Here is a 16,128-nt window from a genome sequence, read left to right as displayed (position 1 = left end):
GTGTTTTGCCGGATTACTGTATAAAGTCTGAGGTATAAATCTCAATCTGTTACCTTGAGAGGTAAATGACATGCTTTTGTCCAAAGCTCTGTCTAATCCAGAGTAACCCTGTTACCGTTGATGTAGCCCACATGTCCTCTGTAGTACACATTCTGGCCTGCCGCCCTGGCCTACTCCATCTTCGGCCATGCAGCTGGACGAGCCTCCCTGTCAGCTTTGCAAAAGTCTTGCTTGAAATGAATCCCCAGATCTTTGCAAACCTTAGAGTTTTTGGATAGCTTCCAGATGGCGTCACGGTGAAATCTCATGGTGAACTGGATAATAACCTGATGGTCTCTCCCCTCTTCTTTTCTCCCGATGCAGTGCACAGTATCAACTACCGAATCCATCGATGTGTCCCACTGCGGCCCTAATCTAGAAGGTATACTCTTGACAATGTCTCTGGTGTTTTCATTGAATTTTTCTTACAAACCATGTATTTTAAGGTTCCATCGTCTCTTGTAACGCTCCATCTCCGTGACTTTATCTTTCAGCTCCTCGTTGTCCTTTACAAGATTTGGGCATTTCTTTTTCTATCGCTTGAATCTTGAGCTTGCACTCTTTAATCTCGGCGACATTCAGATTCACTAGTCTGGTAACATTAGCCACGATGACAGAGTTTTCTCTCAGCTGGTCGCCAAATCGGTCAATTCTGGAGGTGAGCTTTTCTATAGCTTCAACAAGAGACGCGTTTGGCACTTCAGACGAATCCTGTGGGGTTTTTACCTTCGAAGGTGGCACTTCACCTTTCGTTGAAGTTGGAGGGGATGTAGGATTAATAAGGGAATTAAGATACAATACAATACAACTCAAAGGGGATTGAATTACAGTGAATAAGAACTGAATTAATATGCAAATTATTCAGCATTAATATTTAACACTTTATCAACCATTCGTCCACCGATAAATTGAAATTAGGGTATTTTATCAATTTTGGACAAAATATTATCCCGTGGCCAACAATAATAATATCATAAAATTATGATAATAGATTATGAGCAAGGTAACAGAATCTACAGAATCTACAGTTTAAGGCAGTAACTTGTAAGCACACAGCACAAGACGCTTGTATGTAAAATCAACCAAGACTTTATTGAACTACTCTAATACACACAAACTAAACTAACGAAAACACACAAACATTAATTCAAACAGTGACAGAGAAAAGTGATGTTATTAATGGAGGGTGAATGGAGTCCCAAGTGTCTAGCGTTAGACACTATTTCTTGACCGCAACCTGAGAGAATCAATCTACTAGCACTTTAATCTTTGTTTTCTTAAAGGGGGGGTGAAATGCTCGTTTTCACTCAATATCCTGTTAATCTCGAGTACCTATAGAGTAGTACTGAATCCTTCATAACTCCAAAAAGTCTTTAGTTTTATTATATTTATAAGAGAAAGATAGTCTGTACAGTTTTTTTCCCGGAAAAACACGAGCGGCTGGAGGCGTGACGTGTGGGCGGAGCTAAAGAATCACGAGCGCGAGTAGGCTTTTGCATTGAGAGCATCTGGAAACTGTTACATTACCGTGAGGAAAAAAACATCATCCAAAACAAACCATGGCTAACAGTCAGATTCAGCCGTATATTTATGATCCAGAATCAGATCCAGAGGCTGAAATTTAACAAGAACAGCAGCAGCAACGACTACAGCAGGACGTCTCTATGTAGTATGTATTGAAACTCTATATATTTGCTTAGCGGCTTTGGAAAATGACTAAGTTCCACTTTATGTCGTCTTTTTTTTTAAGGTGTACATGTGGAAAGTGCAGTTTGATGCCAACATCGCATGTTGTTTACTTGATGTGCTTAAGCGCCGATAGCTAAGTTAACAACACAGAGATATTTGAAGCAGTTTTACTCACCGCCTGCAGTTCCAACACACGATCGTGACCCTTTTTCGTTGGGACTGCATTATCCTTAAGAAATAAAAGATATGCAAATCCGGCGTCAAACTGGGCCTTGTTTGTAAAACAAGCATCTTCGAAATGCAGGGAACAAACACAAACACTTGCACAACTCCGTTGATGCTCTGTAAAAATAAACTCCATCCACTTGTCCCTTAATGCTGGTTTTTTTTTTTTTTTGGTAATCTGTGCAGGGTTGTCTTGCCCTGGCAACCAAAAACACACTTCTTTTGTGACATTTCGCTCTCGCTCTGATCGGTGAATGTCTCTGCTCTGCTCTACGGGCACGCGCGCGCTCTTCCGGGAGAAGTGCCCTTAGGACCCATATAAGGAAATTCCGCTCCATCTAACGTCACACAGACCCATACTCGAAAAAAACTTTCCGAAACTTGTGACAAACCGTACAACTTAATTTTTGAAACTTTGTCCATGTTTAGCATGGGAAACCAACTCTTTAACAGTGTAAAAAACTCAGTATGCATGAAATAGCATTTCACCCCCCCTTTAATAAGATTTGCACCAGTTTCATCTAGAATTAGGAGATATTGTGTACTTGCATTTAGATGCTCCTGTGGGCGCATTGCAATCTAAATGATCCCCCTTACCCAACGAGACTTAGGTCTCTGCAGAGCAAAAGTGGGCGTTTATCACCATATGGGAGTTTTCAAACTGCTGGGTGTTTCTAAATCATGCAGTCTTAATGATCCCCCTTACCAAACCCCACCCCTAAAGCTAACATCACTATTACATCAACCAATCATGTATCATGGTGTAAAAACACCCTGATCTGGTAACTCCCATTACATTCCTGCAGAGACCTATACTTGGCTGGAGACGGAATCTCTGGTGCTGATTGGCTGGCAGTCGGTCGATGACGCGTTCTGAGGGACAGCACTCTTTTGGGATTGGTTGGTTGGCTTTGCCGGGTGGCACTTCGTTTGCGAGACTTCCTGGATTGCGGGTTGCAATGCAACGGAGTTTCTGGAAAGTCTGGAGCGACTCTGAGAGGGTTTTCTTTGACGAAGTTCAGCGAATGATCTTACAGAAGAGTTGATGAGTTTTGAGTGAGCTCTTGGTGGTTTAAAGAGTACACGCTGGACGATAGAAAGGTCAGCACAAAACATTGGCAAGAGCCAAAGTCACTGCAAGCAGGGCAAAAAGCAAAGCAAAAACTGCTTGTCATTGGGTTATAAGTGTGTCCATCTGACCCGTCCTTCTTAGTGCGGCAGCCAATCAGATATTGTCTTGGGCGGGACCTACACTCCGTTCACTGGTTCTTGCATGTAATTAGCTTAATGTCCACGTGATCGCGTGTGCCCAAACTCCTGAGAGTTTATTTAAAAGCTTTAATAAGCAAACTTAATAGTTTAAATATGGTGCATCCTACACACATCTACTTTATATCCAAATTCTAGAAATCATTTACCCATCAAGTAGGTACCAAAATACATATACTTCCCATAGTTGAGGTGGAAGTAAATAAGGATTTAGCCGTGAAGTTTTTAACACCCAAAATTAACTTGAGTAATATAAAGCATGCATAATACAGAGAATACACATGTATGAGGCAACTTCTGGTGATTAGTTCCTATAACTGAGGTAGAAAACCCTATGAATAGGCTGTAATGAAAGTTAAACACACAGAAATAATTCCATGGGTTATATAAAACATACATGATACTTAAGATATATGTGAGGGAAATACTGGTAATCAATTCAGCTTATTGGAAGCAATTTTGAGACCGTTGTTTATATTAAACCACAAGTGGGTTAAATTCAGTCTATTGGTTTTGGAGACACAAGTCTCTGGAATTTGTAGCTTCAGAAAAAAGGGGTGTTCCCTTGTTTAAGGTTTGTGATGATCCTGGGCCCTGGGCCTTCGTTTTTCTGATAAGGCTGTGGATTTATGCGTTGGGGTCACCACAGGGTTTCTTGACCATTTGGTCTTAAGTTTGGGGAACAAAGAGAAATCTTTTCCTGCTGTCCTGGCGTAGCTGGTATGAGATTAGACAGGCACAGAAAGGAAAGGGGGGGGTGACATCTCCTTTAGCCATCTCGGCACCATGACTGTTTTATGACACAAAAATGGTTCGATGGAGAATCGTTCAGATCTGTGGAATGCGGTGTTGGGTTCATTTAATGAAATGGACTGTTCAAGTATAATCCTACAGGGAACTTTTTCTCTTTGTCTCATCCATCTGCGCGTAACAATGGTCCGTGTTTGCTTGGCCTGAGGTAGCGCTTGATTTAACGTCTGACTTTCCGCTTTGCATTTTCTGTTAAAACTTCGATTGGGCTATAAATGTCTGGAATAAAGTGTTTCAACCCCTTATTTAAAAGTTCAGTTTACTGTTTTTTAACCTTTAAACCAATCACATTTAATTTTGAGGTAAGAATTCTGGGGCATGTGAATGAGAGCTCAGAAAATGCTGCTTGCCCGTTCCGCCATCTTGCCGAATCCCCTCGTTAGCCTATTTTTACAATAAACTGCTTCTACGGGGCCACAACGTAAGATACAAGGTAATGGGGCCTTTTATACATTTTCGTGTTTCTTTAGAAATAATGAATGGACAAATGGAGTCTTTTAAGCTTCAGATGTAAATTCGCTGTAAAAGTGACGCCAAAATGAATGGGAGTCAATGGAATGCTAACAGCAGGTGGGGGTCCGCTAGCCAATGGCGGCGCCCAGGGATGCTTCAATAAAATACAACTGTGCACAACCGGAGGCTGCAGTTACATAATTTGAAATACAGTTAATCTCATGAGTATTTTTATTAGATTTTATAAAATGTGTTTTTTATTCAAAATACATCAGAGGTTAAATTTAAAAAATTTACTCAAAACAAATTACAAATATATATACATTTTTAAACATCTGAAATAGTGAAGTCTTAGTTTCTTGAATTATACTGACTATATTGATTAACCTCCTTAAGTTTAACTTATTTGCTTGTTATCAGGTAAAATAAAATTGGAATCAGAGTATGCAGTCACTAAATGATATAGCCAGATATTGTAATGGTTGTAGAGAGGCAAGACAAAACTGGAGAATGATTAAAGAATGAATTTATTGACATTTATATAGAGAGTTTAACATGTTCAACTGAAAGATATATCTCTGATTTAACACTTATGAAATGTTTTTGAGCTTTTTCACATTTGGCTCCCAAACTCTGGAATAGTCGTCCTGATAAAGTTCAGGGTTCAGACACATTCTCTCTGTTTAAATTTAGATTAAAAACACATCTCTTTCGCCAAGCATTCAAATAATGCATCTCATAATTTGTGACTGCAGTTGTATCTAAACAAATGTGCTTTCTTATTCTTTCGCGTGAGTTAAATGGGTTAATTTTACTTTGTTGGAACAGCAGCTATGCTAATGATGTCTCTATTTGTTTCTCTGTTTCTGCTGGGATCTTCATCCCGTGGTAACTAGGATTTACACAAGCTCCAGTCTGGATCCAGAACACCTGAGAAGAGATGATGCTGACCCTCAGAGGACCTCAGATGATGCTAACCCTGAGTCAACAAACAGAACTAGCAAATATTGCTACAAGTGTGACTGCATCATATAATAATTGCTGTTAATAATGTTCATCGTCTGGCTGACTACGTCTTGTATTGATTTTTCTGAAAAGTCGTGTCATATGCACATAAACTGACAGTAACCACTTTTAAGCTACTACTAAATATTGTAGAAACGTAATTTTCTTTAAAGTTGCTTTGTAACAGTTTGTATTGTAAAAAGCACTATACAAATAAAATTGAATTGAATTGAATTGTTCCGTGAGTTATTCATTACTGTGATTGATAACTGTAGCGATGAATGGAACAAAACATCTGCAAAGCCAATGCCAAAACAGCATTAAGTATATCTTTGCATCAGAACATCGTACAGATATGGGGGTCGGTTTATATTGGCAAGCAGCCTTGGAAGTATCATCAGTGGCAGCTTCCAAGCCACTCCCTAGCAGCAAAACAGAGTACCTTAGCAACCATTTAGTAAGTCTTATTTCTTTGCAACAGTAAATCCTATAACAGGAATTCCAATATGTTAGTCATACTAGTAGTGAATAGCTACATGCATTGGATTCCGTGATCACAGAATCACAGAAATTCCGTGGAGGGACTGGTATTAGTTATACTTTAGAGGAATTCAAATGTTCATTATATTTAATGTAGGTTTGAATAAAAGTAAAACTCATTAATTCTTCGCTTTTCTGCCTTTATTTCTGACCTGTGATCTTTTGAAACCTCAGTACACCACCTCCTCCTCCTTCCGTTCCTGTTCGCAAGTAAAACAGTCAGCAGCAGTCGTCTAGTGCTGGTCACCGTGACTACGAAGGAATGCGGCGGAGCTCCGCTGACGGTGAACCGTGAGAAGATGGTGATGCATCAGTTTTAATTTAGAAGCTTGTTAGGATATACAGTACATGGCTGACAGTTTTTGGAAACCACCTTGTAATCCACAAGTCAGTAACCAGTTAATAAATCCATCTGCTCAGACTAATCATCTGAGTGAATAATTTGCTGCTTTCTTGATTTTCCTGAAATCAATAGAAACTCTGTGCAGTGTTTATCTTTCACATTTACTGAATATAATGTCTTACATCTGATGCCTTCCCACATCCACATGACGACTGTAGATTTGTTTCCAGAATCCGCTTCAAGCTGGTTTCGAAAACATGAACTTTGTTGAACAATCCTGAACATTTTCTTATTAGTTTTAGAACACAATCACTTTCTGTTGGTTTAGCAAAATCAAAAGCCAAGAACATCAGTATAAATTCACTGCTTTCATGTTGTAGCAACATCTCTTTTGACAGGAAATGTGTATTTTCTGTAATTGTGAATGTGTAACTACTGAATTGGGACTATGGAGTGGTGTATCTCCCAACATTCATCAGCTTCTTGTTCTCATGAAGCTCTCAGAAGAATACAGTATCTCACAATCCAGTTATTTTAGATATTTTAATGCAATCTGGAGCCATTCATGCTGTTGAATACACTGTTAGTAGTTTTTTAGACCATTTTATGATGTGCTTGATGGCATAAACCAGATATTCCTTCTCCTCTAGGTTAAAAATGAAATCCAGCTTTACTGACTCCTCTCTGTGTGACTGTGGGAAATCATGTGTTGTTTAAATATTATATCTCTATTTATTTATCATAAAGAGTTTTAAATGTCAATAAAACAGAAAGCACACTCAAATGAAGATGTCTTCTAATTTTTATTTAACTTTTATGTGTTTATATGGTTTGATATTTACACAGACAGGTGTGACCTGGGCAATTTATTTATGAAACGCAATTTCTTTTTTAGCGGTTACAAAGTAGCAAAGACTACTGGCTTTTTTCATGTTACAAACATTATACAGAAATAATTGTTATAAAAAAAAATGTGTATGTTTCATTTTATCCGTGTTTTTAGTTACTGAAATATAACCCTCGTGGCAACTTCCCGTGTGACAACTAGCCCCAGCCTCCACTGTCGTTTGGTCTGTGCGCGTGACCCTGAGTTTGATTCACTAATGCTGGTGTCACGCACCGGTTTAATCCAAAATTACTGAAACGTGTTCCGTTTTGTGTCCTGGAGCAGCGACGGTCTGACCTGTTTTAAAAAGTTAAATTAGCCTGTTTTTGTCTTTTTGAGCTGCATATAGACGCTCTCATGGATTTCTGCAGGGTAAGATACGGTCATGTTCTATGTGTTTGAAAGAGCTTTTACACACACTTTCACTTTTTTAACCTAATTTTGCGTCAACTCCAAACATTTGCAGCTTTTAGCTGTGTATGATGAAAATAGTACAAACACAATGTAGGCCAACACAAACCGAGACAAATAGCAAAAGGCGGTTTGCTGAAGAATTAACAAGATGATGAGCATTAAGTATTAAATAGAGAAAAAAAGGAGTATAATTAACGTCTAAATAGAGAGCTCACTAGGTTTCAAGACAGTGTCCCTTAACACTAAGTGGAGTTTTTCAAAGTTTGCTGTCTCAAAAGTGTTTATTCATAATTTTGAGGTATAGCCACACATCCTAGCAAGCTGAATATGCATGTGCAAAAAGTAAAGTACTAGTAATGTTTCACCTTAGTTAACTAGTTGCAAGTAGATCTAAAAGAAATGTTCAGCTAATATGGCAATTCAGTCACCCTCTTGTGCATGTGCACTGTTTCTTTTAACAGAGAGAGAGAAAACACGGCAAGGCCGCTTATGGAGATCATGGACCTCAAAGGGCCTTTGGGCTGTTCACAGGAGCCAACCCGCAGAACTATTGGAAACACATCCCAGGTGAGATATAAACACACACCAACACACACACCGATGCCATCAAGTGAATGTGACACTGAAACAGGCCATAATTGCCTAATTAATAGATGTTTCTGTTCTTATTCTGAACAGTACATCACTGCCAGTTATTCCTTCATCATCTTTAATCAAAGTCATATGTCCCATTGTCCCATGTCAAGATAAACTGACAATGAGCAAACATTGTTTGTTCATGTTAGCCCGGGTCCATTAAATAATACTGAAAAGTTGAATAATTAGTTAATGTTGAAGTTAACATGAAATAAGATTAATAAATGCTTTATTGTAAAATGTTATTACTGTACAGTAATAACATACTCTGAAGCTCTGATAGTCTGATGCTTTCCTCTTCTGCTGATGTCATTGAGCCCACACAGACTATTGGAAAATGTTAACCAGTCAGCAAAAAGGTATTTAAGAATTTCTTTAGCATCCTGGTATGTAACCCACACTATTCATTATCCTTTTGCTTAAAATCAAGACCCGACCTCAGTTTTTTTTCTCATTATGTGACAGAGTTCCGCTTTTACTCAGAAGTATGTTGTATTACAAATGAAAAATTAGTTTTGAATGGCAAATGACATTTTCAAAAACATCTCAAAGAACAAAACATTTTTTTTTTAGTATAATGAACTTTTATGCAACATTTATAACTCTCTCATAGATGGTTCGGGCACAGCCTGCTCTCCGCTGGTCAGCAGAATGCGGTTTGCTCCAGAGCAGCAGGATCCTCTGGCTGCCGCGCCCAGTGCTGATGAGCTCATTCGGGGCCTGCTGTCTCTGAGCTTCCCTTCCTGGAACCAGCAGCCCTGGAGCCACCCAGAGTTCCAGTGGTCGACCCAGCCCTGCTCCCAAATGCCCCGTGAGTGAACCTGTGTGACGAGAGTGATGTTTAAATGTTGAATGGCCCACTCATGTCTGTCTGTTCAAGCTACTTTCAGACACTTTTTCAGAGCTTTGTCTCGATTATCTAGGAATATATATATATATATATATATATATATATATATATATAAATAAAAAAATAAAATATTTTATACTACAAATTAAAATATAAAACATAAAATATATAAACATCCCTTTAAACAAGATACATTTACTTTAGTTGAAAAACTTTTGCAGAGAAGAGAAATAATAATTGACTTGAATATTGTTTATATTGTTAATTTACAATCAGTGTATTTTTTATATAATTTATAAAATATATATGTAATGTATTATATACTTATATTGTTTATATGATTTGTATATTTACTTTAAAGTGCATCATGTAAATTGAATATTCTTCATTCAAATTCATTCGTTTAAACTTTTTTATGTAAATACTTAATCCTGCACCTATAGACAGTGTTTGTATTTATTTAAAAGTATTTTTTATTATATCATAATCCTCAGATAGTGTTGTTATATTATATGGGAAAACATTGAAAAGCAGGAGGGAAATGATTAAGAAATTGTTTTTGTATTTGGTTCAGATCTTTCAAGAGCAGTTTTGATGGATTTTTCTGGAAGGTCTGAACTGTAGTAATGTCTCATATCTTGATTTCTCACTCATAACTAATCATTTTCACACCTTTCACAGAGGAAAGAATGCTGGATTCATCAGTGTTGGCTTGCATTTCTTTTTGACTTTCTCTTTAGCTTCCCTATCTCAGATTACAAGCATAAATGCATGTCCATCCATGTTTTAAATGAAAGCCATGATGTGCCTTAGGTGTGTTCTGACCCAAATCCAGTAACAGAGAGATACACACACACACACACACACACACACAGACAGACAGACAGACCAAGCAGGTTTCTGATGTCTTGCTGTCTCATCCAGCACTTCTTTCATTCATTCAGTGTTTTCACAAGAGTAGTGTTATTTTCGGACAGAATTTCAGACAGATATACACAAATGATAAACATGCCACCATATTCACCGCACTGGTGTGCGAGAAGTTGGGCAGTTTTTAAAAAGTAGCTAATACTCATATTTTATTTTTATATTTATATTTCATAAATATTTTTGTATTATTTATTGGTTTAGACATGCTACATTTCAAAACTACTGACTGTAATTTATTATTTTGTTTCTTATGTTCATCATGGCTGCATTTATTTGACAAAAATACAGTGAAAACAGTATTATTGTCAAATAATTTTACAATTGAAAATAACTGTTGTCTATTTTAATATATTTTTATAAGGAATTTATTTCTGTGATGCACAGCTGTATTTTCAGCATCATTACTCCAGTCTTCAGTGTTACATGATCTTCAGAAATCATTCTAATCTGCTGATTTGCTGCTCAAGAAACATTTCTGATTGTTATCAATGTCGAAAACATTTGTGCTGCCTGATATTTAGGGCTGCTCCGATCCAGATCGGCCGATCATTAATGCTCATCTCGTCAGTAAAGCCGGTTCTCTAATCAGCGGTAAATTCCATCAGGTTTGTGATTTCACATAGAGCAGTTGTTACTACACAGAGCCATTGTTAACTGAGAAGATGCGCAAATAAACGCTGAAAATGAAGTGGATTTGCGCAGCTTCTCATTTAACAACGGCTCTGTGTAGTAACAGCTGCTCTATGTGAAATCACACACCTGATGGAATTTACTGCTGATTAGAGAACCGGTGTCCTGACATTTTATCCTACCCTGTCAGATTTTCCTACCCGGGTTTACTGCGCACGTGCACATCAATATCGCATCCTTTTGTCTCTGTAAGGGTAGGTTTAGGGTTGGGGTAGGTGTAGACTTTAATAAAAACGCAATCTAATTGGTAGAAAATAATATTTATTGTTGGTTTCCTGAAGCTGTATCCCTTCTAGCTACAACCGCGAATATAACACATAATTACTGTATTTGCAGTACTGTAAGGGTATGATTAGGGTTGTGGTAGGTGTAGACGTTAATAAACCATAACTTTACAGTAGCAGTTTTCGTTGTGGAATTGTACTACCCACTGTTTTAGTGGGAGGTAGGAAAGTCTGACAGCGTAGGACAAATCGACAGAACACCGGCTTTAATGACGAGATGCGCATTAACGATCGGCCGATCTGGATCGGCGCAACCCTACTAATATTGTTATGGAAACTGTGGTAATTTTTTTCTTAGGATTCTATAATGAATGTTATGCATATTTATGTATGTATGTTATATTTTTAAACACATTTTTGGCAATTATGTTTTCACCAAAATATGCAATTTTTAGGATAATTAAAATAAATATATAAAGTTGCTCAGTCAGTAAATAGCATGTCTCATAAAAATCACACTGATTCTCTCCTGCAGCGTTGGATGTCTTGGGTGCCTCAAAAGGCAGTGATTCGGGTCCGAAGCACACCTTCCAGGCCCTTGAGTCTGCATCAAGAAAACCACTGGAGCACTTCTCCAGCCTGAAGGTGGCGCTCGAACCTCACTCTCTGCTACACTCGGGATCCAGCAGCCCCATCAATTCAGAGAACTGCATGATCTCGTCTGGATCTGACCACCTGGTGAGCAACAGCATTCCCCTCTGATACCCAAAACCCTAAAGAGTGCAATGGATGATTTAGAAGATTCTGTTTCTATAGCGTTGGTGTCAGTTGTTCCAAAGTTACAGTAAAGTTGTATCTGTATCCGTGTCTTTTAGGGTTCTCTCAGAGTTTCTCCTCCATTGCCCCTGATGCTGCCTGGACTGCAGGTGGAGGGTGTGAAACTGGACACAGATGCCTGCTTAAAGCAGAACCCCCTGAACACCTTCACAAACGCTTCCAGTGCTCAGGTCGAGGGGCCACCTCAGGCCGAGGGGCCAGTGGTTGGGTGCTGGTCCACAGATCCTATCTGGCCCGGCTGGGACACTTTGGCCTTGAACAAACCCAAGTTCTGCATCGAGAGAGAGGCACAACTGCATAAACAAGCTGCAGGTACAGTGACATTAGCCACCCTGCTAAACAGAACAAGAGGCAGCATTACTCTTAAGTTGACTAAAACTTTTCTTTTAAAAAAACTGCTAGCCACAGCTCAGAAACTCAAAGCAGCTGTTCTGTGAAGCATTTTTGGAAGTTGAACAATTTTTGACTTGACATGCCATGTTATTGAAAATGTGATACAGTGTGAATGTAAATGACTAGCTGCATGTTTTCAGTATTTTACATCGTGTCAAATGAATCCTGTAAAGCCTACTGTATCATATTTATCATATGCAAATTTCTAAGGCTTCTAAATTATTAACATGATCAAAACTTTGCTGAAAAAAAACAATCTACTACATGTCTTCTGACATCCTATTGATATTTTATACCTTTTAAACATGTAAAACGCCTTTTAGTATGAGCTAAAAAAAATTATATTAGGTGATGGTTCATCTGCCTTTTTGATTTGAAATCTACTGATTTTTATGAAGTAAACATACAAATAATTCTAATAATGTTAGTAATATTTTAAGATGAACACTTGCTGGACTGAAACAACTTGGGTTTACTTCATTGTCTACCATATTAAAATGTATCAAATATGATCTATTAGATGCAATGTCTATTTGTTCATCTCAATCATCACTGTATATTGCATTGCATTATATGTTTTATCTCCATAGGAAAAAAAGCTTTGATCACAAAAAGAAGCATTTAATGTGATATTATTAAAACATATTATTTGGAAATATAGAGTGAAAACTGATATGAACATTTAGACAAACTATAAAAAGGAATGTGTAAAAAAGTATGTAAAAAATATGTTTGGTGTGATTGTTGCTCTGAAAATATTTTTATATATATATATATATATATATATTAGGGGTGTAACGGTTCACAAAATTCACGGTTCGGTTCGATACGATTTACTGGTGTCTCGGTTCGGTTCGGTACGGTTCGGTATGTTTTAGATACAGCAAAAAGAAAAAATTGGCAGATACATTTCCTTGATTTAATTTTTTTTTTTTTTTATTAAAACTAACAAAGTATGTTTTTTTTTTTTTGTTTTTTTTTTTTTTTTACATTGAACAATGATGGAGCTATTCTTTACCCATCTTCTATGGTGTTTTCTTAGCAGCATACTGTAAAGCAAAAACAGATCCTTATTAAAAAAAAATGAAAATATTATATTGTTGTAGTAGTTATGAACAAATACAAAGATTAAACTTTTTATGGAACTCTATAACTCTTTATATAGTGTGTTTTTACTCAATTGGTTCTCTATAGGGCTTATGTTTTTTGGAACAAAGCAGGAATTACAGTCTGGCTGAAATGGGCTCGTGAAGGAATATTGTAACGGGGCTCAATTACATTAAGCATGTTCTTAAAACCTGCGTTTTCCACTACAGAGTAAGGCGCTCGCTCACTCAGTACGCGCTGAAGGCTCGTTGCAAAATGACTAAAGGGTCTTTCACACAGGACGCGGTATGCGCGGCGCTGGACCCTGGCTCAGCGTTGCCCTTCAGATACAACGCGATTTGCGCTCGGAGAGCAAAGTAGGTGGAGTTTTCAAAACTGCCCGTGCATACGTTCTATTTATAACAGTTCTTCTATCTAATAACGTGCAGGCCTGTTAATTGTATCGTACTGCTCAGGAAATTCCGACACAGTACTAGTCCATTTTGATTTCTGTGCTTGTTTGGATGCCCCGATCGATTGGTAAAGTGCACCCAAACACCAGACCTGTTGGTTACTGGAGGATCTTCTATTTCTGGTCTGTTAAACGCATTGGCCATTTTGCAACGAGCCTTCAGCGCGTGCTGAGTGAGCGAGCGCCTGACTGAGTAGCCTAACATAAACATATAAGTTGGTGTTTTTTTCTTCTTCGGGGGTGTCAGGGGCGTTGCCTGTTACGTCGTTTGGGTTATTGGGCTACTTTGTTGAACGCATATCATTATATTTAAAAAATTTTTATTTATTTTCCAAATATAATTAATTAGTCCAACGAACCGTTCGGTACATAATGCGTACCGCGTACCGAACCGAAAGCCTCGTACCAAACGGTTCAATACGAATACGCGTATCGTTACACCCCTAAGATATATATATATATATATAAATATATATAAATACTTTTTTTTTTTTTTTAGTACAGACCAAAAGTTTGGAAACATTACTATTTTTAATGTTTTTGAAAGAAGTTTCTTCTGCTCATCAAGCCTGCATTTATTTGATCAAAAATACAGAATTTTTTACAATATTGTGATATATTATTACAATTTAAAATAATTGTTTTTAAATGTATTATACTTGAAATTATTATTTATTTCTGTGATGAAAATCGGAATTTTTAGGATCATTATCACATGATCCTTTAGAAATCATTCTAATATGATGATTCATTATCAAAGTTGGAAACAGTTCTGCTGCTTAATATTTTTTCAGAACATGTGATACTTTTTTAGGATACTTTGATGAATAAAAAGTAAAAAAAAAAAAAAAAAAAAAAGCTATGTTTTTAATATATAAATATTTTGTAATAACAATATACACTACTGGTCAGTAATTTGGGGTCAGTAATTTTTTTTTGTTTCTTCTTTTTAAATAAAATCAATACTTTTGTTCAGCAAGGATGTGTTAAATTGATAAAAAGTGATAGTAAAGAAAATATATTATTAGAATATATATTATTATAATTTATTTTTTATTTTGAATAAATGCAGTTCTTTTTACCCTTTTATTGATCAAATATATTAGACAGCAGAACTGTTTCCAACACTCATAATAAATCAGAATATTAGAATGATTTCTAAATGATCATGTGATAGACTGGATGTTATATGTGACACTGAAGGCTGGAGTAATAATGCTGAAAATTCGGCTTTGCATCACAGGAATAATTTTTTTTTAAGTATATTCAAATAGAAAACTATTATTTTAAGTTGTAATAATATTTCACAATATTACTGTTTTTTTCTGTATTTTTGATCAAATAAATGCAGGCTTGATGAGCAGAAAAAACTTCTTTCAAAAACATTAAAAATAGTAATGTTTCCAAACATTTGGTCTCTACTGTATATATATATATATATATATATATATATATATATATATATATATATCAGGCTTTAAAATGGTGGAACATTTAAAAAACACATCTTAAAAGCCGTGTGTTCTGTCTACAGCTGTTATTAATATTGTTGTGATTTTATGACTCACTGTTTCTCACAGCTGTAAATGAACCCACTTACACCTGGGAAGGAAGCCTTCCTCTACGCCACTACAAAAACCCTGTTTACTCCTGTAAAGTGTTTCTGGGAGGAGTGCCATGGGACATCACAGAGGGTGTGCTGACTGAAACTCACTTGAGATATAGCTTTTATTCTGTATTATGGTTCTGAACACAATCAACTTTTCTGTTTCTGTAGCTAGCCTGTTGAACACATTTAGTGTTTTTGGTCCATTGAAAGTGGATTGGCCTGGTAAAGATGGAAATCATCCACGTTTTGCGCCACAAGGTAACAGCAGAATTTATCACATAGTATTATATCTTATCTATAATTCAACAATATATGGACCAATATAGAAATATATTTGATGCTTGACCATATAAAGCTTTACGTATCATCTTCTGGTGTATTATTCATGCTTTTTCTTAGGAAACAGAAGGCTTTTAGAATCAGAATCAGAAAGAGCGTTATTGCAAAGTAGGCTTGCGCATACAAGGAATTTGTTTTAGTGAAATAAGCTTCCAGTGCACAGAGACAACAACACACACAAAGAGAAAAAGGCTAATCATCATCACCATTTGTGTCAAACATATTTTTGCTGGGAAATTGTTGCTAAATTTTATAAAATAACAGCAAGTATAACTTAATTTTGTTACTAATATTTTGGAATCAGTATTAAGCACCTTTATACATAGTTTTTTGTTATTCTTTATATACTATTATAGATTTTATTAATATTTTTAAATTAGCTTTTTTGT

At 36.7% G+C, this 16,128-nt stretch overlaps 1 protein-coding gene across 3 annotated transcripts in view; it reads left to right on the top strand.

Moving 5' to 3' along the window:
- The window catches only part of LOC128021615 (cytoplasmic polyadenylation element-binding protein 1), a 54,623-nt gene that overhangs the window by 19,070 nt on the left and 19,425 nt on the right, over positions 1 to 16,128 (top strand). For 2 of the 3 annotated variants that reach the window (XM_052608926.1, XM_052608925.1), the window contains exons 6-11: positions 8,135 to 8,240; positions 8,923 to 9,120; positions 11,539 to 11,741; positions 11,879 to 12,152; positions 15,372 to 15,485; positions 15,569 to 15,658. In XM_052608926.1, the coding sequence (XP_052464886.1) occupies positions 8,135 to 8,240; positions 8,923 to 9,120; positions 11,539 to 11,741; positions 11,879 to 12,152; positions 15,372 to 15,485; positions 15,569 to 15,658 (985 nt within the window). Of the gene's footprint in view, positions 1 to 7,253; positions 7,632 to 8,134; positions 8,241 to 8,922; positions 9,121 to 11,538; positions 11,742 to 11,878; positions 12,153 to 15,371; positions 15,486 to 15,568; positions 15,659 to 16,128 lie in introns of those variants that run through there. The other variant, XM_052608927.1, reaches the window with a different exon arrangement.

Source organism: Carassius gibelio, chromosome A10 (assembly GCF_023724105.1).
Source record: "Carassius gibelio isolate Cgi1373 ecotype wild population from Czech Republic chromosome A10, carGib1.2-hapl.c, whole genome shotgun sequence".
NCBI classification, from domain to species: domain Eukaryota; kingdom Metazoa; phylum Chordata; class Actinopteri; order Cypriniformes; family Cyprinidae; genus Carassius; species Carassius gibelio.
Note: the sequence above shows the minus strand (reverse complement) of the source record. Positions and strands in the feature narration are given on the sequence as shown.